Source organism: Apostichopus japonicus, chromosome 23, assembly GCF_037975245.1.
Source record: "Apostichopus japonicus isolate 1M-3 chromosome 23, ASM3797524v1, whole genome shotgun sequence".
NCBI lineage: Eukaryota > Metazoa > Echinodermata > Holothuroidea > Aspidochirotida > Stichopodidae > Apostichopus > Apostichopus japonicus.
In genome coordinates, this window is record NC_092583.1 from 8604425 (window position 1) to 8630557 (window position 26133).

Genomic DNA, 26133 nt, shown 5'->3' on the forward strand with positions numbered 1-26133 from the left:
TTTTCTGAGAACAGCAATAAAGCAGATTAGTTTAGGAATAGGTTCTTTTCCGCTCTACTGACCAAGAAAGAACTCAACTCTGAAGGGAGCTCAGTCCGGCAGACGATAAAAAGATGATGCTCTTCATATGCGTATAAAATTTTCACTAATTTAGGGAAGAAATTAAAACGTACAGAGAAATTTTGAAAAAAAAAAAATTTCCAACCTCTTTTGGTAACTAAGGGTATTCCATGCTTTCATGTGAAAGCGGGCTGTAGTACGTGTCACCCTGCCAACTATAAGGATTGTACCATTATTTAGAGGGTTTCTCCAAGAAGCAATGAAAGTTTTCAATGATGTAACATCATCTCATCTAAATGATGTTTACACCCCTCTGCACAAATACTGTGCTTGCATATAGAGGCCTACTTACATGACATAAAGTATGTAGGCAGGAGGATGTACGGTATAGTGGGTAGCTAACAAAGGCGAACAAGCAGACGAGACAACGATCGATATTAGCTTATTTAGCAATAAAGGATCAATGACAAGAATAATTGATTACACATGATCTTGTTATAGACATTAGAGGAAGCTTTCAACTGGGTGTCAAAGTCGATGCCGAATCAGGTAGGTTATAAATCTGATAAATGTCGGGGGTTGGACTTTCTAAACGTATGTTCATAACAGTAACACTCAAGTTTGTATTTATCACGAATGGGGTATTGTTGTTTGATACTACTATACAACAGTACTAGCCGGTGCGTTTTAATGTCATGATGGCTTGGTACTTCTTCAGTACTTCTCATTGTATTAAACATGAATGTATATCTAATTTATGTTAATCTATTGATTGTATCTACTGATATATACAGTTATAAACTTGCCATAACCTAGTAAACACAGTAACTAGTTATACCGAGCTATAGAATATTGGGCCTAACTTTAGTGTTGCAAATTAGTTAGTAGGATGGTGACTTCGAAGTTCGGCCACTTAAGACTTAAAACACCCCAAAACTAAATCTTCTGGTATAAATCATTTGAAAATATACTTCATATGGTTGGAGAATTTTGTTATAGTACGATACACGGCCAAACTTTCTTTCCTGCAAACTGTTTTCACGTTGTTTTCCAAAAAGATTCTTCGTGATTGTGGAACTGGTATATTTCTTGCTAGAGTATTGCGAAGTTCGGACACGCAACCCACAGTGTGGCGCTGGTAAAAATTGGTGGCGCTGTTGCTCTTTCAGTAATTATAACAGACTTCATAGATCTTCGTCATTTTATTGACAAATATGTATATAAGTAATTTCTTGCACACGGGTCATTTTGGAGAGAAAATAACTGTAGCTTCGTACTTTTTGGTGAAATTTGGCTCTTCCTGTAGGTTTTCATGGTGAAAATCGTGTATTTCTTAGGGTGCCCGAACTTCGCAGTATGGCGAACTTCGCAATACTGACTATACTACAGTTATTTTCCACATTGACGTGAGTTTAGCTAGCCCAGTAATAGTTTGGGACTCATATAAGGCATTGAGCCTTTCACCATGTTACAAGGCCTTTGACTTCGAAACTCTATGCCTAAATTGTACTTTGTTACATCTTCAAGCTCCATCTGTAGGCTTTGATGAACGTTTCCAAAGACGTGATAAGGTGAACCTTTTCGATGTCTTTGGAAATGAACACGTTTGCATAATTGCAAATGGTATGGAGTTGCATTTTCTCCAATGGAAGTAACATTTAGTGGCTCGCCGGCTCAGAAAGCCTATGCCTCCTTCAGCCCAACTTGGTCTTTGTTTTAGGTTTTTGCTTATTGGTTTTCAAGATTGTTGGATGAGTGAAGTTCTGTTGTAGCTTGAGACTGAATGGGCTTTGCAAGTCTAACTGATGTATCTTATCATTGATCCAGCATATAAGCTTCAAGTTTTAATTTTTTTCAATGTATCTGTTGCTATAACAGTGATGGGTTGTGCAAATGATGAATCTCAAACTTCAAATTTAGAAACATTACATGTCATATTGGTTACAATATCAACATTCTTTCAATTCAACTTGAAAATATAAATTAAAAAACAAAGAGAAAGTAAAGTTTTCACCTCCTAGTGGCATTTTGACATCACAGATTGACAAATTTGCTCCTCTACTGACACTACTTTTGAACCCTGATCTCCCACATGAGTTCCTTGATATTGAGTGAGTTCTTTTCCACAAAGATCCATCTATCATGAACTGCCGGTTATTATTTGGAGATGCTTACCTGTAATAGCACCTTTTAAGCTAACTTGTATTATGCTACGTACAGTTATGTTTTTGCAGGAATTGTTTCTACTACCTCTACATAAAATTTTGCCCATACATGTTAACAGTAGACCACTAGTGAAACGTTCGCCACAGATGTCCATCAGTTTTGAATGTTTTTAAAAACATTTATTTATATATTAAATTGGTTATATCTATGTAAATCAATAAATGTCAATTAGAAGATCAATGAACTGTGCTTTCCTTGATGTGTAGGCTGACTATCTCAATACAGAGCTTCTCAAAACCAGTGGTATTGACAGCTTTTAGCCAACATTACCCTTCATTTCTAAAGAAAAATTGTTGTCATTCCCCTCAAAAGAAGATTGTATTTACTGTATGGCACAAAGTGTGTGTTGCCTATTGACTAACAGTGCTGTTTGGTGCCCCTTTTGTTTATGCTTACAGTTCAATCTTAGTTGTATACCATAGATTTTGGTTACTATGGCAAAGTGCTTTCTAGAAGCATATAAAGATCTAGCAGAATAGCAAATAACTTATTTATCATGAGATCAAATTGGTCACCTAAAATTTAATATTTAAAATTTAACCATGGAAAATTTCATTGTATTTGTTGATTATCCTTTGAACACATTTTGAGAATGAACAGGAACTTTCAATATGGTATTATTGGTGCCCATTAGGTCACGTACAGTATTGTCTGTTCCACCCTCCACCACCAAAACTGCTAGCCTTCTGATGATGTCAGGCTTTGAAATTCAGGCTGTTTACTGGATATTTGTTAGATGATTTGGCTGTTTTCCGGGAGGCAAAACAGGCACAATTGCATTCTTCAGCCAGTACTTAGACATTACGCACATCAACGAGTTTGTGATACGTTGGGTAACCGTGGAAATTACGTTCAATCCTCAATCCAAAAATTGTGTGATTTCCGCACCCATCATAAGCCTTGCATAGTACTACTTATTATCATCAAATAATCTCAAATAATATTGTGTTGCTTTGATCAGTCTGAACAGTGACTGCGTGATTGAGTACTTTAATTCGGGAACATGTATGTTAGTGGGAATGTGATTTTAGCTAGTACCAAGGTTTATTTAAGTACTTGCAGGTCAGCAAACTTGGCTAAAATGGGACATTCTAGGCCTGGGTGTATACAGTATACTGTACATTCTGCCCCTTGTTTATTCCTTGCCCAAAGAAACATGAATCATACTGTATGTGATGGTGATGACAATTGAGAGAGTGTGTGTGCACTGTGTGAACATGCATACATGTGATGCCCTTGGCTTGTAAACATTGATAATTCTAAAAGTTTGTGGGTTAACTTCATACTTGGTACAGGGTACATGTATACATATCTCCCTCAGTGAGTACAAGAAGGATTTCAGAACCCTATTGAAATTGGTGCAGGGTGAAGGTCATTTGAGGTCAACAGAAGTCTAAGTCTGAAAATATTGTAAACATGATCTAAATCAAAATACACGGCTTAGTTGAACTTCATTGGTATACATAGGTCCCACTTTATGAGTACAAGATGCCTATAGAAGTTGGTGGTGGTCAGAAGAGGTCACAGTCTGAAAATCTTGTAAAACACTAGAACTACAAAATTAATGCTTAGATGAACTTCGTACATGGTATCTCCCTTAATGAGTACAGCAATCCTATTGGAATCGGTAGGGGTCAGAGGTCACTTAAGGTCAACAGAGGTCAAAGTCTGAAAACCTTGAAAACACAACAGCGACAAAAGTGGAGCTTGTGTAAACTGTATAGTGTACTCTAATTTGTATGTCAAGACCTCCTGAGTGATTTAAGAACCCTAGTGGAATGTTAGAGGTCAAACGTCACAAGTTGAGGTTTAACATTTTCAGAGTCAACATTGATCAAAGTCTGATCAACTTGTAAACACAACAGCAACCACAAAAGTAAACCTTTGATGAACTACATATTTTTATATGTACTGTGGATCCACATAATTCAGTACAAAAAACCTTATCATCATATCTGTGAAGTCATAGTTCTTGTGAGGTCAATGAGGTTCAAAGATCGCGTGAGTTTAAAACGTGGGAACTTTTTAAGTACTGTAAACAAAGTAACTGGAAATATAAAGCTATTAATTTACTTCATATACTTTGTAAAATTTAAGACCACATGAGTACAAGAATCCTATTGTTTCCTGTGAAGGTCAAAGGTCATTTGAGGTCAACTAGGTCAATGTCTGAAAACTTTGGAAACTCACCAACCAAAGTAAAGCATGAATGTAGTTGATAGTCGATACAGTGTAAGTCAACGTTAATGCAAAGGTCCTCGCAGGTCACTTTCAAGTGAGCAGAGGTCAATTCTTCGAAATCTTGCGGGCAGTGTGAGGCACTGTGGCAATATGAACAATGGACAGGTGGCGCCAGCATCATCCAGCCTGGTTGCCAAGGCTTATAATATTTGTTGTTCTGCAGTTTGAAGCAATGTATAGGGACTTCTGGTCTGCCAAGATAATCCCTATTGTTTGATTTTGAGGGGATTTGGCAGTCGCTGCAGCCTTTTCTGGTTTTGACACAAATTTTGTCACTATGAATGTGGCGAGGAGTCGCAAAGCCCAGTGACTTTCTGGTTCAAAATTATGTCAAAAAGTATATTATAAGGGGTACCAAACATACAAATAGAAATTGTTGCAAGCACTGTCACAAGTAAAGAGACATGCATGATGTACGGTTTTGTCAGTTTCAACGCTTAATATTGTATGAATGTTGTAATCATAGCCGTAATATGTAAATGCATTTTGCATGGTAATGAATATTCATGACCTGGATGATTACATTGTTCTACATATATATGTCAGATTCTGTGCAATGACGGTACGGTAACTGAGTAGCAGCAATCTTGAGAGTGATACACAACCAGGCGACCATCCACAGATGACCAGAAAGAGTGAATGGACAGGCATGAGCCCTGGTTCCTCTGACAGTGCCAGAGGGTCAAGCTCCCATCCCCGTTGGGATTCTCAAGGGTCAAGTTCTTATTCCAGTTTGAAAGGTTAGTTGTCCTTTATCAAAAGTTTTGACTCAGTATATTTTGGCACCATCCCTGTCTTTAGTGGTAGTAGTGTACATGGGATATCAACAGATCACATGTGGCAAAATTCAGTGTAGAATGTATGTGTAAATACTGCGGATATCCAAATATTTTTGTTTTAATAATCATCATGGAGTTGTGATAAAAGAGACATATTTCCCTCCTCCTCCTCCTCCTCCTCCTCCTCCTCCTCCTCCTCCTCCTCCTCCTCCTCCTCCTCCTCCTCCTCCTCCTCCTCCTCCTCCTCCTCCTCCTCCTCCTCCTCCTCCTCCTCCTCCTCCTCCTCCTCCTCCTCCTCCTCCTCCTCCTCCTCCTCCTCCTCCTCCTCCTCCTCCTCCTCCCCCTTTTTATCCTCATCCCTACTTACTGTATTTGTACAAAATCTGAACCTTTGCGCTAACTACTGTAGTCTAAGTGTTCAAAAGTTAGTAGCGCTGTGAATTAAAATGACACCATGTATACAAATATTCCTGGAATCATTTTTATGTCCAACGCTTCCACAGATATATAACTGTCAGTTACAAACCTGGCATTTATACAACATTGTATAATGTGTACTGTACATCAAAAAATACACCCACACAATGAAATCCCAAATCCCTTAGCAACAAAACAAAAAATTTGGGTTTTACTAAAAACCTGGATAAACATAACCATACTAAAGGAATCGTAGTGCAGGCATTGTGTATCTGCTGAAGGATTGATAAGGTGAAATCGAGGTGAACAAGTCCTTGAAATTATGAAGAAAAGAAAAGAGAGAAAAAAAAAGAAAGGAATATAAGAAACTTATCTTTAATGTTTCTATCCATACATGTGCTGGTGATTCACATGTATGTTTGGATATGATGCTAATTAATGACATTCAGCTCTGCAGGTTTAACCTTTTGGTGATTCCAATTTGAAGATCATGTCACAATGCGAAATAAACAGTCTGTTTTCATACATTTCGATTTAAGGGTAGTGTTGAAATCTCAGATGCAGTGCCTTTTGTAATTAGGATTGTGTTAACAGCTCGTCTGTCATAACTGCAGCAGTATTGACAAGTTCTAGACTTGTAGGTGAAGGGAGATCTGGTGGAGGTCATAGGTCATTGAAGGTCAAAGTGTGGAAAACTATTTTCGATATGATTTATCTGATAAATATGACATATCTCGAGAAGGACAACCTGAAATGGATAAATTTGATAGTTGGGTTTTTTGATGACCGATTGTTCTGGTGGAGGTCGAATGTCAATAATTTTAATATCGATGTAAACATTTAAATATTAATAGTCTGGAATATGGTAATTTTATCCATCTTGGCCGGCAATCGGTCACCTTTAGGAACATCGTGTGCTCACTATTAAAGACGTTTTAAGTTTTCTAAAGTTTAATGACCTCTCAATGTACAGTATTGGGTTATTTTAACTAATTATGTGATGATACATTAGCTGGAAATTGAGCTTCAGGGAAGCCCTGTTGTTGACTGCAAACATATTAAAACTTTCAAAAATAACTAGCAAAACTAGGCAAAAAAAATATTGCAAATTAAAAGGGGCACAAAAAAAATGTACATTTATACTGTACTTTTCAGATCACTCCAAATTATGATAAGTAAGTAACTGAAGATGGTGAAAATATGGAAATTAAATTTTTCCTGAGAAAATATTCTCTGAGGGCGGTAGCTGAAAGTTGTGAAAAATGCTTGATCATAGTTGACCATTTCTGATCTTTCTGGCATATGTGCTAGCAGTAATGATATGGACCGTGTGTGTTTGGGGGGGGGGGGGACCCAAGGTCATGTTCTTTGTTTTCTTGCTTCTGTCAATGTACAGTATTTCCTGTTTACCTCAAGGGAAACAAAACATTTCAAAAGCTGTTTGTCTTCAAAGTTGGAACAGAAACCTGTGTACCATTATATAATTTTTTTCATCAGACAAAGCTTAACTTGAGTCATTTGTTTTTGAGCCCTTTTCAACGTAGTACTTTCAGCTCTGTTATGTTTATTCAGTAGCTGCTTTGCAGACAGACAGTCACCATAACCTGTTTCAGGGAATGAACGTAGTCGTTAAATATATAATGCCCTTCGGCAGAGTACATCGCATGCTAAGGCAAAGTTGCCAAATTATATAAATTTGCTCAGCTTGTCATTACGTACATTTTGAATTCTCTTTGAGCAGCCCCAATAGGTCAAGTAGTACAATCGTCAATCGAAAAAAAAATTGGTAACTGTGTGCAGTGTGCAAAATTAACGATTATTTAATTAACAACCATTTGACTTTAGCCTGTTTTTCCTGTAAGCAAGTTGGGAAGGTTCTGAACTTTCATGAGTATTCTGAGTATTTCTGAGTATTTTCATGTTAACAGTATGTCCTGTACAAAAGTTCCCAACAAAAACTTTGACCACTGCTCTGAATTTTAAAAAGAGAAAAAAAAAAAAAAAACACTGCTTGTATTTTATTTGGATTTTTCGATCTGTGTAGATCTTCGCTCGAAGGCATACAAGAATGCTGTTGCGCATCAGTTTATGTAAATCCCTAATGTTCCAAACTTAACATTATCTAGTATGTCACTGAAACCCTTTGATTCATCCCGTAAACCTCGATTCATCCCGAGGTTTATCTTTATAATCTATTCAAGCGTTCTCCTGTCAGTTAAAATCTCATTCTCTCTCTCTTCTTCTTCTTCTTCTTCTCTTATTTTTTTTTTTCTTTTTTTTTTGTGTCAACTTTCCTTTTGAGGCTTGATGTTTTTGTTTTTTTTTGTCTTTTTTTGTCAAATTTCCTTTGAGGCTTGATTTCTTTATAACAATGTTTTCTTCTCGTCCCCGCTCTCTTTCAATCGTAATCTCCTAAAGGTGATCAGCTCGGAGAGGAAGAGTCCTTTGTCGACGATAAGGAGACGGCTTCCAGCGCAGTGGCCTTCGTGGTCCACAGTAGCAGAAAGGGGATTATACACCTCTGCGCCGATGTCGCAAATCTTATCAAAGCAAAGAAAAGGTGAGGAAAGCATATGTACAGCATCACATCAATGATTAGGGGGGGGGGGGAGGGAGGTCAATTCAGTCACAGTATAACTGTCCGTCAGTGTCCATCAATGCGTCTTTCATTTTAATCGACACCGTCCGTCCACGATGAAGAAAGAAAGAGGAACTGTTTGCACATTAGATGTAGCTGAAGAGGAAGAAGTGGCTGAATATATGAATCCTGAAATGTGAATGATCTAACTATATTATGTGTAACTGCACTGCAAGTGCTTCCCACAGAATATATTGCCAAGATATATTGAACTATGTGTACTACCGCATTGCAAGTGCTTCACATAGAATTATATATGGCCAACATATATACCAGGAAATTGAAGTAGGGAAAGGAATAAAGTAGTGAAGTTAATAATGGTGATGCTGACAACTATTTTTTGTTTCTTTTTTCTTTTAATCAGATCTTTTGCAACATTTGGCAGTTTAATGTCTTCCTTCCATTTAAATCGATACCAATCAATACAGGTATCTTTCTGTCATCCCTCATAAGAAAAAGAGAAAAAAATTGTCGCCAAATGTTGCTATGTCTCAGCAATCTTTCCCTAAATTTGAGCCCTGAGTTTTCCCAAAACCCAAGATCACAGACACGTAGCCAAGGGGGGGGGGGGGGGGGAAAGGGGGCAGCCAACCCCCCTTGAGCATATTTTTTATTTATTTTTTAATGTTTTTATGATATCGCTAGTATTTTCAAAAGAGAAAATGCTAAGATGCAATTTACAAGGCCTGGGAAGTGCCATTTCCAGCGATCTGGGAGGCATTTTGAGCCAAAATTTTCTTGTACGCTTCGTGCTACGCTTAGATAGTTTGCAATGCTGAATCTACACTTCCGCCCCTCCCTTGGCAAATTCCTGGCTACGCGTCTGCAAGATCATGATTGAAACAAGTATGAAAAATTTCAAGTTTGCAAAGAAAAATATCTACAATGTTTTATAATTAAAAATTAGATCAGTGAGAAGAATGTTGTCTACATGTCTAATATGTACATCTCAGGATAACCAAAAAAAAAATCACAATTGGTTCTAGCTAAGTACCGTAGGAATATTTAAAACTCATTTATGCCTGGGTGATGATGATTTTCATTTGAGAACTTTCCTAGAGTTTTGATGATTGTTTTTCTAAAATTTAATACGATCATGGTTTGTGGTGTAGCTTTAATAGTTATTGCTGTGTTTTAGATTATTTTTATTCAATGCTGTTTTGTTTTTTTCTTGCACTTTTGTTAATAATTGAAAATCCCATGGCATCCATTTTCCAGGAAGAATTACACTATCAGTATGCAAAGAATTTTGCTTTGTCACACTCGGCTCCTGACACTATTCAATACCATGACCCTCGACCTATACGCTTGTACCTACCGCCTGACTTTTGGCTGCAGTTCCAAAGTAAAATTGATTCATTCGTTCCAAAGAATGACTTTATGATTACAAATTTATATCTTTCTGGATGAATTTCAGATAGTTGCTTTTTGTTATTGATAAACTTCTTTTGGATCGGATGGTGCATTGGACTGGATTGTGTTCTGTTGGCATGTAAGGACTGTTGGTGTTTGAATAACTATTACAAACATTTTTTGCTTTCAAGGAATGTTGAGCTATGTATCAACCCTCACCCAACCCCTTTTTTTCCCACTTCTTTTACTGCATTTGTATTAAAAGAAACTGTGCTCCCACTAATACTATAATAGCATGTTAGTGAGATTTGCATTTAATGATAAATAACTATATGACTGCATGAATGAAGCAGCCAACATTTATAAAATGGACAAAAAATTGAACAAATGTACCATAGGTTCCAATCTAATGTACTTTTTTCAACGTACTAATGTACTTTGTACTAATGTACTAATGTATTAATGTACTATGTACTAATGTACAACGTACTAATGTACTAATGTACAACGTACAACGTACTAATGTACAACGTACTAATGTACAACGTACTAATGTACAACGTACTAATGTACAACGTACTAATGTACAACGTACTAATGTACAACGTACAACGTACTAATGTACAACGTACTAATGTACTAATGTACAACGTACTAATGTACTAATGTACTTTTTTCAAAGTACTAATGTACTTTTTTTCAGCATTAACTTGATTCGATTAGAAAGAAAATTGAGTCTCCCTTTCATGCACTTCAAATGTCAACACCAAGTGCTGGTTTAGCTCCCAAATGGAAGTTTTCATGAAGGTGTTCTTTATCACAGTGGGTGTTGGAGGTGGGTGGGGGGGCCTTAACCTTGGGAACTCTTAGGTAAGAAGGCAATAGGAATTCTTAAGGTGGTGATTGCATGTGTGTGATAGACGTACTGTATGTGCCATGTATGTCCGTATGTGACGCCGCCTTGGATTGTAAGCTCTCCAACTCAGATATTTAACTTCATAATTACGTATGTGGATCCACCTTAGTGACTAAAAGATCCCTATCATTTTTGTAGAGGTCAAAGGTTGTCATTTCGAGGTCACTAAAGGTGAAAGTATGCAAATCCATTAAAAAAGGACAACTTTAAAAGTAAAGCGTGGATGAACTTCATACCTATACTTACTAGTATATGTGGATCACCCTTTATAGTGAGTACAACCTCCTTAATGTTTTTTCTTAGAGCTCAGAGGTCATTTGAGTGTAGATATCACTGTAGTGAGTGTAGAACTCTATCTGTGTCTGTGGAGGTCAAAGGTCACATGAGGTGCAAATGTGAAAATATGTGCAATGTTAGAATTTAATGTTCTCATGAAAGTTTGCAAGGAATCACAGAGCCTTGTGGAACGAGATAATGGGCGGAGGCAGGACGTGAGATGGGGGAGGGAGAAGTGTTGTGCTTTAATGGTACCAAGTTAGTAGGTTAGGTAGAAGTCAAGAGGAAAGAAGACTGGAGGAAGATAAGTTTGGTTGCTCATTAAAGTCCCAAAGTATTAAGTTTTGAGAGGCCTTTTGGCTCTCAGGTTTCTGAATAACAGTCATCCTTGGGAACTTTGAAAAGAATACTTAAGGAGTTGGATTAAAGTACTCTGTAAGATGGGAAACTGGATTATCCAGATCTCTTTCACAAGGGGACAGTTTAGTCTGGTCCTTTACATGTCCATAAAGTCCAGGTATTAGGTGGTATACTAGACGTGACAATCTGTGGACCTCCGTTAAAGGTTCATCTTGGGTACATTCCAAATAATTGCAGAATGACTATACAGTACCCTGCTATATAGGGTTACAGGTTGACTATAGATCTGTGTATCCCCAATGAAAGCAATGTATTAGGATCCATCGCAAGCTAACCATTTTCATTTTCCATTGTATAGCCTTTTTCACCAGTGATTTTCAGCCTTTAACAAATCTAGCACCTGGGGTAGAAAGAAAGAAAAGGGACATCAGTTTTGGCAAATGGCTGTTTTTTCCTTTAAAGACCCTGTTTGCCCCTATCATGCAGGCATTGTCCTGTAACAAGGGACTATCACTTTGTGGGTTATTGTCATGGAAGGTGCAAAAGGATTTTCAAAATACCAGCCTTGTCAAAAGGTTCTCCATCCATATTATCAGGATTCTAAAGATGGTCGTCGACAAAATAGGCAGGATTGAAGGGGCCCAAAGAATAAAAAAAGGAGGGGGGGGGGGCTTAGCAGACTCTGTTTTCATAAGAAATTGAAAGTTAAAGAAATTGTGGATATCACTATGTAGAGCAAACGTAGGGATTCCTGTTGTGTTTTCCAATAAGGCATGTTTAGCCAAAAGTTTTCCTATTCAGTGGTTTTACTTGCTGGTATTTTACATTCTCTGCCCAGGGCTTTGTTCTTTGAATTAAATGTTTTTTTTTTTCCTCTCTGCTTTCTTCGTCCATAGTGATTTTTTTTTCTTTTCCCCCCCCTCCCCCGTCCCACTTACCCATCCTGGTCCTTCTTTCTTTTTGGCTGACTATTGTTTTGTCAAATAGCCGATTAATTTTTCATAAATATTTGTCCTTGATTATAAAGCTCCAGAAAGAATGTTCCAGAAAGAGATCTGATTGGTTGGAAGTAAAAAAATTTTTTTTTTTGGAGAAAGAGGAGGTACTGTAGGTGATCAGATTAAACTTGCTCAGATTGTGGAACCTACAATGTTGCCTTGACTCAGACAAGGTGTGGAGAAGTTTGGTATTGGTGTCAATTTTCATAAACCTTTTGCATATCATTATGGCTTGTGTGTTTGTGTATACATGGAAGTGCAGCAGATATACTTCCATGGTTTTGTGGGTGTGTGTTTGGGTATGGTATGGTTGTGTGTGACAACACCTCGCTTGTTAACACGGTATCTTAAGAGGGGAAAAAACTTGGACGATTGTGGTTAAATGATCATGACTCTTATCATATGTGTAGGAAAGGTCATATCATTTCAAACTGTGAAATGAAAGGAAAAAAATTGCACCAACTAACTTCACATAACACAATTTATTTCACTTACAGAAATGTAGGTCATCTACAATTTGTCACATGAACCCTGTTCATTCACCCATGGGGTCCGACATCACTCGAATTACACACCAGTCCAAACCTCGATCACGTCGTACAATTCACTTCCATATAATCTGTAATGATAGTCTGTGTGCTCACCTAGGAATGTATGGAGGGTGTGGGGGGGGGTGGGGTGGGGGATTGGTGGAAGAGGGGCTTACTTAAATGTACAGTACGTTACTTTGAAAGCCTAAAGTGTGTCAAACTGACCTGCTTTTTTAAATAGATTTGCAGTTGAGAAAGTACACAGGTCATCGTGTGATCGTTTTACCACATATCGTAACATTACAGTAGTTTCGACAGATGCATTGGACTCCCATCCCTTTGTGATATCTGGAAAATGTGAGGTCATCGATAAGGGTATCACCAGCGTCGAGTTTATAGAGAAGTAGGAAAATTCATTTGTACTCCAGAACAGTTGGAGGCCAAACTAGCTTCTTCTTTTTGTTAGTCGGTAAACAACTGCTCTGTCCGAGGCAATGCGTACCTGGATGTGACGTCGTCGCGGAAGGTTTTGACTGGAAACCGTCGAAAAATGCCAGCTATGTGTTGTCTTGTCAGTTCAGTAAATTAGAACAGGGTCATACAATTGAAGTGGAAGTGCAGATGACCTCAATATGATCTGTGGTAATTCATGTCTGTTGAAGAAGTCTTGATACTGTAGGGCAAGAAGAAACATTTGTAAGCTAACAATACTGTATGCATATAATGTATGAGTACTGTTGTTGTGAACTGCTCATGGGCTGTTTCATCTATGGGGCAGGTGGAAAGGGGCAGGGGGGGTGGAGGAGGAATGGAAGAGAGTGAATGAGATGGTGAAGGAAAGAAGGGGACCCAAAGGGTGTCACAACGGTTATCTCCAAAGTATATATCAGATCAGGAAGTTTACTCTTTGTCCAGGTTTCTTTGTTTTTACCACTTTTTTATACTTTAAGATTTTAAGCATACGTGTCCCTTCTTCAAAGCACTACTGTCGACAGAGAGAACGTCTCTCCTGTTTGAACATTAATTTGATTGCCCTAGTGTTTATTGAAGAGAAAGAAATGCCAAGTACTGTACACTTACTTGTTGTTGGCTTGGCAGTTTTACTAAAAAGACATATTTTGGCAGTTTTGATTTCAAATTTGTGCTGAAAATGAAACCTTTGGTGTAAATTTAAGTCGCTGGTCGCATTTCAATTTGAGACTTAAACAGAGGCAATAAATTGCTTGTTGAAATTTCAACTTTGGTGACCATTATCTGACTTCCTAGCATTCTAGCATATATCTGGATAATAGTGATGACCTTTTAATGATCAAGCTTTGTGATAAAAAATTAAACAGACAGACATTCTCTTAGAACTTTTAAACATTTTGACATGTTTACAATGTTGACAAACATATTGACAATTGACAATTTATCATGGACGTTAAATATGAATCTAAGAGACTGACTTCGGCCAGCTTGCGGCTTTGACAAGCCAATGAAGCTTCTTCGCGAGTTCCTGCTTGCAGGAGGATCTAAAATACATAAATGCATACATTTATGTGTCCCATTAAACCATTAAAACATAATGAGGTCTAAGATTTAACAATGATTCGTTCGAGTACGACCACCTGAGAAATATCTCGCCGCAAGTTTACATACCTACAGCCATGTCAACATCTGGATTGACCTAAATGACAACATTGAGAATGCTACAACATAACCCTCTCTTGACGTGCAAACTAAAACGTCATTTACTGAACAATCATTATCAATAGTTAATTCGTTGGAGTTATCCCTTTTCTCTGTGTTTTTCTTCTTCATTTTTGTTTTGTTTTCTTTATTACTCTTTCTAACGATTTCTAAAAGGGGGTGGAAGGGGTGGGGGGAGGGGTCTCCTCGTAAAAGCCTTGCTTCTTCATTCCTGCACCTCGTTGCCTTCATAAGAACTTCTACATTTTGTTGGCTATGAACTGTACATATATGTTTTGTGATGTATTCCATGGACACTAATCATATTTAAAATATATATATATATATATATATATATATATATATATATATATATATATATATATTTTCCACCGCTGCTATGGAAAAGATTTTTCAAGTGAAAAATTGCTCCTGGTGTGGTTGGTGTGGTTTTTGAAAGAAGAAAATGTTCTAGGCATATTACCTGTAGTGAAAATTGACAGTCAATTCCAACTCTACGTATTGTTTTCAAGAAAACAACAAAAGTTTTCATGAAGTTGACAGGTTTTGTATCGAAGATGAACTTGAAGCAATCAGGCGTGATGTCATACAGTAGATGCACAAATGACAAGATTTTGTTTGTCTTTCTTCCTTTTTCTCTAAATGTACATCCAAGTTTCTCTTCTGAATTCGGATAATCTTAAATAAAACATATAAATGAACATTTCATTGGGGTAATTGAAAATTTCTTCTCCACTTCAAAGCAAAGTTGCAAGTCCCTACTGATTAAAGCAATAACAAAAATAAAAAATAAAATGAGCGGGGGAAAAAAAAACATTTTGCCATCAGTGTGAAAAATTCTTATACCATTAGTCTCCAATGCAATCAGCAATGAAGTTAAAATCACTGCATGCCTGATTTCACATTGTTTATTATCGGTGACTTCAACCTCAGGCTTCCATTATATTGATCATTCCCCTTTCGTGAGATTTTACTTTGTAAAACACACGACCCGCTTTGTGGAAAGAACATAACAATCTTAATTGAAGTTCTTTTACCGAGACCTTTATATTTACTGCTTTGTGGTTTTGGTGTCTGGTTTATTGCATATTTCTTTGTTTGTTTTATAAAATAAAATAAAACAAGTATTAAGGGGTTGGGGGAGGAGGGGAAATAATAAATAATACCTGGGAAAGGTTTATGGCCTGGGAATGTACCAATATTAAAAGAATACAGTTAAATCTGGCAGGCAATTATGAATTATGAATGATGGTGATTATCAAGACCAATAAGGCATGAAATCGAGAAAAGGAACTGTAAACGGATGGATGAACATTCATATTTGTTAAATTTTTTAGCTTTGAACACTCAAAAAGAATTCATATATTGCTGCTAAAGAATACAAAGCTACAAGCAACGATGAATTCAGCAAAGTTTGCTTAGAAGTGGGACTGGCATCGGTTTTTAGAAGGAGTGGCATTGGTCTTTTAGAAGGGGGAGCGGGGGCGAAGGGTGGAAACCAGGAATGCATTTAGTCATTTGGTGGTGTTCATATGTAGATGCACCATAGTCAGTTTCAAGAACCCTGTTGTTGTATGTGGAGGTCAAAGGTCCTCTGATATACAGTATCTAGGTAAGGTCCATATTGGAGCAAGTACCCTGCTGTGACCATGGGTCAATATTGCAAATAATTTTGTTGTTTCAAAAACTCTCAACGAAAATTTGGTAATTAAATCACTCAGTCTGTCGGCCGTCAGTTTGAAAGTATCCAGTTTAATAACTTGAAAGTGTATAAACTTCTACATATTTTGCTTCCACTGTGATTGGGCAGTGTAAGGAAGTTTAAATATCTGATTCCCTTGAATTCCCCAACACTTTTTATTAAATGAGACAAAATTGCTATTGAGATGTTGTAACATTGCTCAGCTTTCCCCAGTCAAGAATAAGTTTACCCTGTTTTGGATACCATATTTTCAGAGAGCAGTCCACTTGACCCATGACCCAGGTCATTCCCAGGATACAGCTACAACCCACTAAACCCGACCCATCAGAATGGGATTCCCAGAATGCAGGACAGATAGCTTGGACTATGCACATGATCTTCAAAGAATATTTATCTTGATTTGATCTCTGTCTGTAAACTCAGAAAAAAACTGTGGATAACCATTTAGTTAAGGTCTGGCAAACACCTTTGACCAACAGACAACTTTTGGGAGACCCCACTTTTGAGTCACACTCCATAGTTGTGGATCAGCATTTTTAAGGGATCCCTCCCATGCCAGATTTGAACAAGTTTAAACAAGAAGAAAAAGACAAAAACTTTTGCTTCAATTATGAATGTCCTTCATTGATTTGTAATGTTGTTGATTTTCTTTGGTAGAGGTGGGGTTACTTGCAAATGCTGCTTTTTCCCTTTATTAATTTTTAAAATCTAGCCCTGGTAATGGCAACAAAAAAACAACACAGAAAACCTCACAAAAAACAGCAAAAAGATACCGCTGAATTTCGCCATGACAACGTGAAAATAATACACAGTCAGGGGCACTTAGATAGTTGACCTATTGTAAGCATATGACATCATGCAATTGACAAATATGACAATCCACCCTCCCCCCCCCCTTGATTTGACTTTTGCATGAACTTAGGATGGCTCCCAAAATGGAAGCAAGATTTTCCTAAGCTTTATATTCATGAAGGAGTTGAGTTGATGATATACAGTATGTCTGTAAGTAGTTTACCTAAACAGAGAAGGTGAATACATGTGATGTTTGATTATATGTTGCAATGTTAAAACTCTTTTCACTTATAGTACAGTATGTATGCTGTGCTCACACTTTTTGGTATTCATGTTTCATGGGTCGACTGGATAAGTTCTAGTCTGTTACCTCAAGCTTCAAGGTCCCGCAAAATGCATGTAATTAGAGTAGCCGCCATGGCGCATAGGGAACAGTGTACCATGAATACGGTTACAAGTACTACCGGCTAAGAAGTAATCCATACCCGGTGGATTAAACCGGCTTCTGTCAAAGCTATGTCAAGTAACCATTAGTGTTACTAAACCACTTTAATAGTATTCAAATGTTCTTTGGCCAATATATATTTGTGAAAATCAAGTCTCATATTGTGGAATCTACTAACTTGAAGATTTGAGATCTATGTCAAGTTAACATTAATGTTACTAAACCACTGTAATAGTGTTCAGATGTTCTTTGGCCAATGTATATTTGTGAAAATCAAGGCTCATATTGTGGAATCTACTAACTTGAAGATTTGAGATCTATGTCAAGTGAACATTAATGTTACTAAACCACTGTAATAGTGTTCAAATGTTCTTTGGCCAATGTACTGTATATTGTGAAAATCAAGTCTCATATTGTGGAATCTACTAACTTGAAGATTTGAGATCTATGTCAAGTTAACATTAATGTTACTAAACCACTGTAATAGTGTTCAAATGTTCTTTGGCCAATGTATATTTGTGAAAATCAAGTCTCATATTGTGGAATCTACTAACTTGAAGATTTGAGATCTATGTCAAGTGAACATTAATGTTACTAAACCACTGTAATAGTGTTCAAATGTTCTTTGGCCAATGTATATTTGTGAAAATCAAGGCTCATATTGTGGAATCTACTAACTTGAAGATTTGAGATCTATGTCAAGTTAACATTAATGTTACTAAACCACTGTAATAGTGTTCAAATGTTCTTTGGCCAATGTATATTTGTGAAAATCAAGTCTCATATTGTGGAATCTACTAACTTGAAGATTTGAGATCTATGTCAAGTTAACATTAATGTTACTAAACCACTGTAATAGTGTTCAAATGTTCTTTGGCCAATGTATATTTGTGAAAATCAAGGCTCATATTGTGGAATCTACTAACTTGAAGATTTGAGATCTATGTCAAGTTAACATTAATGTTACTAAACCACTGTATAGTGTTCAAATGTTCTTTGGCCAATGTATATTTGTGAAAATCAAGGCTCATATTGTGGAATCTACTAACTTGAAGATTTGAGATCTATGTCAAGTTAACATTAATGTTACTAAACCACTGTAATAGTGTTCAAATGTTCTTTGGCCAATGTATATTTGTGAAAATCAAGGCTCATATTGTGGAATCTACTAACTTGAAGATTTGAGATCTATGTCAAGTTAACATTAATGTTACTAAACCACTGTAATAGTGTTCAAATGTTCTTTGGCCAATGTATATTTGTGAAAATCAAGGCTCATATTGTGGAATCTACTAACTTGAAGATTTGAGATCTATGTCAAGTTAACATTAATGTTACTAAACCACTGTAATAGTGTTCAAATGTTCTTTGGCCAATGTATATTTGTGAAAATCAAGTCTCATATTGTGGAATCTACTAACTTGAAGATTTGAGATCTATGTCAAGTTAACATTAATGTTACTAAACCACTGTAATAGTGTTCAAATGTTCTTTGGCCAATGTATATTTGTGAAAATCAAGTCTCATATTGTGGAATCTACTAACTTGAAGATTTGAGATATATGTCAAGTTAACATTAATGTTACTAAACCACTGTAATAGTGTTCAAATGTTCTTTGGCCAATGTATATTTGTGAAAATCAAGGCTCATATTGTGGAATCTACTAACTTGAAGATTTGAGATCTATGTCAAGTTAACATTAATGTTACTAAACCACTATAGTGTTCAAATGTTCTTTGGCCAATGTATATTTGTGAAAATCAAGGCTCATATTGTGGAATCTACTAACTTGAAGATTTGAGATCTATGTCAAGTTAACATTAATGTTACTAAACCACTGTAATAGTGTTCAAATGTTCTTTGGCCAATGTATATTTGTGAAAATCAAGGCTCATATCGTGGAATCTACTAACTTGAAGATTTGAGATCTATGTCAAGTTAACATTAATGTTACTAAACCACTGTATAGTGTTCAAATGTTCTTTGGCCAATGTATATTTGTGAAAATCAAGGCTCATATTGTGGAATCTACTAACTTGAAGATTTGAGATCTATGTCAAGTTAACATTAATGTTACTAAACCACTGTAATAGTGTTCAAATGTTCTTTGGCCAATGTATATTTGTGAAAATCAAGTCTCATATTGTGGAATCTACTAACTTGAAGATTTGAGATCTATGTCAAGTTAACATTAATGTTACTAAACCACTGTAATAGTGTTCAAATGTTCTTTGGCCAATGTATATTTGTGAAAATCAAGGCTCATATTGTGGAATCTACTAACTTGAAGATTTGAGATATATGTCAAGTTAACATTAATGTTACTAAACCACTGTAATAGTGTTCAAATGTTCTTTGGCCAATGTATCTGAGTAAATCAAGGCTCACATTCTGGGATATATATAGTGCTGCTTTAAGCTGTGAGATATCAAGCAGTTTTTAGGGTTACTAAACCAGTGTTATAGGGTTAATACTCCATTGGAATTGGTGCATCAGTTATAGAATCTAGGTCGGGGTGAACAGAAAGGTTGCCTTTCGAGGCTCCTGTTCATTCCCGGTCCGGAGGTCATGTAATTGAGAAGACGCATCATCTGAGGAAACATGACCCAGTAGATAACCCAAGGTTTATTGTAGAACATGAAGCACCAGTAAGAGGCTATTTCTGGGTGATTTAATATTCAACATGTAGTCGATATCTAGGATGGATAACACCAAGTTCCCGGTGTGAAAGTGTAAGAACTTACCATTCTGTAAGAAGACAAAAGTGGGGCAGGTTTGGGTGACCATTTGAAAGGATGACTTTAGACGAAGGGGGGGGGGGGGGGGAGGTTGTTGTTGGTACATCATAATCCAATAAAAAAAAATGAAAATTCAAGTTCAGGTGCCCTTTTTCAAGATACTTATCGTTAAAGGCTTGTAGGATGGCGTATCACCCTCCAATACTCTAGAATGTCAAATAGTGGCCACGCATATCTGCACAGATTTCGACGAAATTACTGTCACTCTTCAGGGAATCACAAAGCCTAGATCTTTGCCGATTCAAGCATCTTCTTCTTGTGTCTGGTCGACAAGTTAATAGGGGAGAGAGTAATCTCTCAGCCTAGAGAGTATTTTAATACTCAGATTAAGAATGATCCACATCCTCCAAGATTTTGCAACCGAGTAAATATTAAAACCTGTGTGATAAACGACTTTTGATTCATCCCTCCCCAAAGAATTTGTCTCTTATATGGTAGTAAATAAGATATATATATATATACCAGTGGTTGAAAATCACATGCACATAACAATTTTTAAAACTTCAATTCTTAAAAAAAAATTATACTATTTTGCTTCACTACGGTAAAAGAAAACTCTACTTCATGCACATCGTAATCTCAATTATTTCCAGCATGGAAGGGAGAGTCGATAAATTCAGGAAATTTGACAGCAAAAAAGATGACATACTGTAACATAACCGGGAAGATATTGATAAATCTGTCTGGTCATTTTTCTTTCCTACAGACTCGAGCATCTGGTGAAAAAGTTGAAAGAGGAGAACGCCGACTTGAAGCAGCTGAGCGCGAGCCAGGACGCTTCGTGCGGCCACACTAGTAGATCCACGACCCCGTCCCCACCCTCCGTAGACTCATCAGATTCTCACTATCATTACCCCAGGGGAAGGAGGAAAGGCTCGTTACTCAGCGGCGGAAGACGCCCATCTCCGTCGCTGTCGACGTCGACTCTGACCTCACCCGGGGAGGAGGTCGGAAATCCGCACCGCGAGGTCGGGAGACGCCTGGCCTCTCGCAAGAGGAGAACTTTGACCCCGCAGAGGGTCTGTACAGCAGAAGATGAAATAGAAGCTGCAAGGGAACCTGCGAACGGTCTTCTCGTGCGAGGGGAAGACTCAAGTTCCGTCGAATGCGAGGCAAAGTCTGCTTCCGAGGAGGAGGAAACTGGTGCGCGGGGAAATTATCACCAAGTCACTGTAGATGTGCATCGGTCTTTTCCCCATGTGGAGGTAAACCGTTCGTTGCAGAGGAATTTTTTCTCAGTTTAATTACCATGAATATTCATGTGGTCTTCTCCTGGAGCAGACTTGTTTGCAAATTAGGTTCCCAAGTTCTGTCAATTTGACCAAACCTTACAAAGGATTATTCAATAAAAAGACTTAAAAAATTTATCTGACTAAAAGAACCCCACTAGTACTGTAACTAGTGACTCGTCGCAAGTGAAGATGAACAAGAAATTATTTTGATGGTTTTGATAGTATTTGTCGATAACGAAAACTGTCTGCCAGACTTTTTCATTTCTGACAACGTTTAGTGCAATAAAGGCTGCCTTTGTCACTTTCAATGATTTGTAAATACCTCAAGTTACCTGTTTACCTGATATTGTAGTCAAGCTACCATGAAAGTGCATCGTTTACGAGGTTTCCGTACCAAATGGCATCAAAACCTTTGGAAGCAAAGTTAATGCATAAAGTTGCCTTTTGACATTTGCACTGTTAAATGTTGTGACGACTTTTTTCAAAATTTGTAGAATTTTTTTTTGGGGAACTTTAAATTCTTCAAAGTGCAAGTGTACTACATTTTGCGGCCAAGCTAATTCACTGTATTGTAAATCACAGCCTATCGATGTTTTTGTTTAACTGGGGGCTTCTGTTTAATATGCATGTGTAATATGCTGTATTTGGATGCTATCCCAAGAGGAAGTTTGTTTAAAATTTTCAAGTCATCTGCTTTGCCAAACGTTAAAAAAACATCGCTACATTCAATCGAGCATATTTTGAGGCAATGATGCAGATCTAAATAGAAAGGTTTTTACGGTCACAAAGTTTCTGTCATATTTTGTAAAAAGAACTCTTGTTAAAGCGATATATAATGATTTAATAGGCACAATGTCCCTAACATGGGAACGCTATGAATGAGTGAAAAATCATTTGCTTCCTAACTTTTGTAACTCATATTTTTTCGTTTGCCAGACATAAACAATTTTTTTGGCTGTAATGCAATAATCTAGCATATATTTGAGGTTAATTTTGACATCTCTCAGTAAAAGAAAATCATGCAGACAATGTTTTGCTGTCATTTTGGAAGTTTCCTTCATTTGTGAAAGATATGGAAAAAAGAATGATTTTTACCTGGCACAATTGGCACAACATGGGAATGTTATGAGTGATTGAAAACCTATGACTTGCTTTTGCCGTACCTTCTAAATTCTTGAAAATACATTTTCCTGAGTCACGGACAAGAATTGTCAACAACATCTGAAGGCAAACTCCAGTTCAGATGCATAAATTTGTTATCATTTTTTTCTTTTCAACAAAAACAAATTTTCTCACAGGAAGAGACCCATAACCACCGTGTGCATTTACAGACTGAAGAAAATCTTGTCAAAGTCTTGAGAGAGTCTGTGGGAATTCAGTGCTCGCTCCCCGAAGATCTTCACAGGAACTTACAAAGACAGCTGGATGAAGGTTTGTCGTCTATTTTATAAAGCAACATTTCACCCATCAGGAGGGCAAATATTTCTGGTTCCAATAATCCAGCCCAGCTTTCCCATCTGTTATTTACAACTTATAAGTTTAAAATTCTACACTCCACTCCTCTCTGACATGTCTCGTGCCCTCAACATAATTGCAAACCCACCCCCACCCCCATCCCCACCCCCACCTACATACAATCCTCCTGGTCCCCTGACTAATTTACACCTGAATTTTGGTTTCATTGAAAATTCTATGCATCTGGTTAAGTGTGTATACAAAAGTGTACATGTATTGTTATATCTTGTTTTGGTTTTTTTGGGGTTTTTTTCTCGCTTCCTTATGTTTTTGGTTTTTTTTCCTTACATGCATGGGAGTGCTTTACTTTGTTAAAGCGATGGGGCTTTCTTAGGAATACTTTGTTTCACAACTATGCGCAGGCAATATATTTAATTCAATCAATCATATATGTTATTAATATGTACGTATGTATGTATCTTTATCTCTATCTGTATCTGTACATATACACATATACATATACATATATATATAAATATATATATATATATATATATATATATATATATATATATATAAAATGTCATGATTTGCAGAGGAAGGCCAGCAATTTGCCCAACAAACAAGCAGTCTCTCCTCAGCAAGCTGAACATAGACCGGTACGTTCGCATTATCAATTTCAACTTCAGGTTCCAACGTCACGTACAAGATCTTTCGGTGACCGTAGCTTTCTGAATGCCGCACCGCGTTTTATGCGGGAACTTCCTCCCGGTTGAACTTAGGTCAACTTTGGATTCTTTTACTCAATTTAGGAGCTGTCTTAAAACTTATCTTTTCTCTCAACTCGATTAGTTTTTGCACCTTAAGTACACTTAAAAGCGCATTGAACAACTTTTGTTGGAGTTCGAGCTATATAAGACTAGTCATTTATTAGTTATTATGACTCTTGAAGAATATCAGATTTATAAATTGCACTTTCGTCTTCTTCTCGTTTCAGTCGTGAAAAAAAAAGCCGAGTTGGGAAGCAGCTACCTCCGGGTACAGCAGGAGTTGGAACAACTCAGGCTTCACGTAGAAACCCTTGAAAAGGAAAGACGGGTAAGCTCTCGCTGTTTAATCCAGTGGTTCTCAAACTTTTTTAGATGACTGCCCCCTTCGACCATCTTGCACTGTCCCAATGCTCCCTCCCCCTACCCACTACCCTCGACCTATCGTTCAAATTCGACCGCTCAAGCGAGCAAGCAGACTGTCTGAAGATGTGCATAGGAATTAAAAAATAGCCTACATTCCCTACAAGATGATGAATTTTCTCTCAACAAAAGTTAATTTTTTTGTTCCCAGACCCCCTGGATGCCTTATTGTGCCCTAAATCTCTGCAGTGTTGTGTCGTAATCGTCAGGGACCCCCAAATCAGTGCCAACGCCCCCCTACTCCCGTGTACCCTGTAGCGCCCCTCTGAGACTTCCGAACGCCCCCAGGGGGCAGCAGGGACCTCTTTGAGAACCACTGGTTTAATCAGTGGATAAAAAGGGAGTCTTGAAATTTACAAAATTCTCGTATTGCTCTCGTCTTCTCATCCTCATTGCCATGATCCAAGAGTCAGGAGGTTTTAAAACAGTCATTTTCATGTTTTCTAGATGTTTAACATGAGGAAAACCATTTTGAACTTGCTGTACATAGACGTCCTAAAGGTGTTAATATATTTATTGGTTTACATATGTTATAGTATTTGCGCTATATAAGGATCCATAATAATAATAATAATGATACGGGAACAGTAAAGAAAGGTAACACAACAACAATAATAAATTAAAGTGTTAAAGCTGAAATTGGTATAAGATACTGGCACCCTGATTATAACAGATATATATTTGTGCATGATTACAATGACACAGGGCAATAAGTACAGTATTGGATTGTATTGGTATTCAAGGTTTCCAGCCGTAGACTCGTAAAGCTGTTGCTGTCGTTATATATAATTGCTGTAAGGTCAGGGAATAGTTTATATAAGTTTTGAGAGGCAAAATGCAATAGCAAATTACTAAACAAGTACAAAGATATGTAGCATTTCTTTGCACAGATATCATAGTGTTGCCATGACATTTACATAGATACATAAAACTTTGTACAGTTCAAAAACTGCTAGGCAATTATGGTCACTCTATTCCTTTTGATACCTTTAAAGAAAAGCCTCTAAGTAAAATAAAGACCGTGGGACCTAATACCAAGGTGTAATAATTTGATCGCTATTGGCTCTTTTCCAATTAACAGCTGAAGGGGGAAAAGCAACTACCATTGTTGTGGTTAACCAATTGTGGGACTTAAACAGCAAAAAAGAGTAAATATATATACTGTGGAATGTGTTGTCAACAACTGAAAATATACTGGTGGAGTACCCGTGTCTGAGATTTTGAACATACATGATCCACACACACGTCCTGTGAAATGATGAACGTCATTTTAGCTTGGAGCTTCCATGCTTAAGACTTCGTTGTTGAGATGTATGACATATATGATTTGCAGTTTATTCACCTTTATTTTGGATGGGGTGTTGATTATGCAGTAATCTGTGATGTCGTATATAGACTAACTCTATTAGGATTATATTCTGTATTTTATTCTTTATTATACTGTATAAATTACTATATTCTTTAGTATAATGTATACTATACTATATTTTATACTATTATGTATAATATATTATACTATACTGTACATTATACTATATTCTATACTATGCTGTATAAAATACTATATACTATACTATACTGGATACTATACTGTATACTATACTATATTCTATACTTTGCTGTATACTATATATATTATACTGGATAATATACTGTATACTATACTATATTCTACACTATACTGTATATTGTACTATATATACTATGATGTACAATGTACTATATACTATACTATACTGGACACTATACTGTATAATATACTGTACTGTATAATATACTATATTCTATACTATATTCTATGCTGTACTGTTAAATATACTATATTCTACTTTTGCAAGTACCAAATTGCATTCACTGTAAAGTACTCTAGTGTCAAAGTACTCCCTCTCATAAACTGTACTCAAAATTCAGTGCTAAACTACTTGTATGTATATATACTTGATTTCAATTAGTTGGTGCTCTATCAGTGACTTAACAATTACTGGCGTTATACAGTAGCCTCATAATATTGTTTTCCCTTTCTCTATGAAAG

General features: G+C 36.8%; 1 protein-coding gene across 1 annotated transcript in view; it reads left to right on the forward strand.

Moving 5' to 3' along the window:
* The first annotated feature begins 371 nt into the window (after window positions 1-371).
* Window positions 372-26133, forward strand: part of LOC139964945 (uncharacterized) — a 42261-nt gene continuing 16499 nt past the window's right edge. The window contains exons 1-6 of the mRNA XM_071967044.1: window positions 372-609; window positions 5074-5267; window positions 8142-8283; window positions 20931-21429; window positions 22755-22887; window positions 23909-24009. Coding sequence (XP_071823145.1) covers window positions 5150-5267; window positions 8142-8283; window positions 20931-21429; window positions 22755-22887; window positions 23909-24009 — 993 coding nt within the window. The 5' untranslated portion in view covers window positions 372-609; window positions 5074-5149. The remainder of the gene's footprint in view (window positions 610-5073; window positions 5268-8141; window positions 8284-20930; window positions 21430-22754; window positions 22888-23908; window positions 24010-26133) is intronic.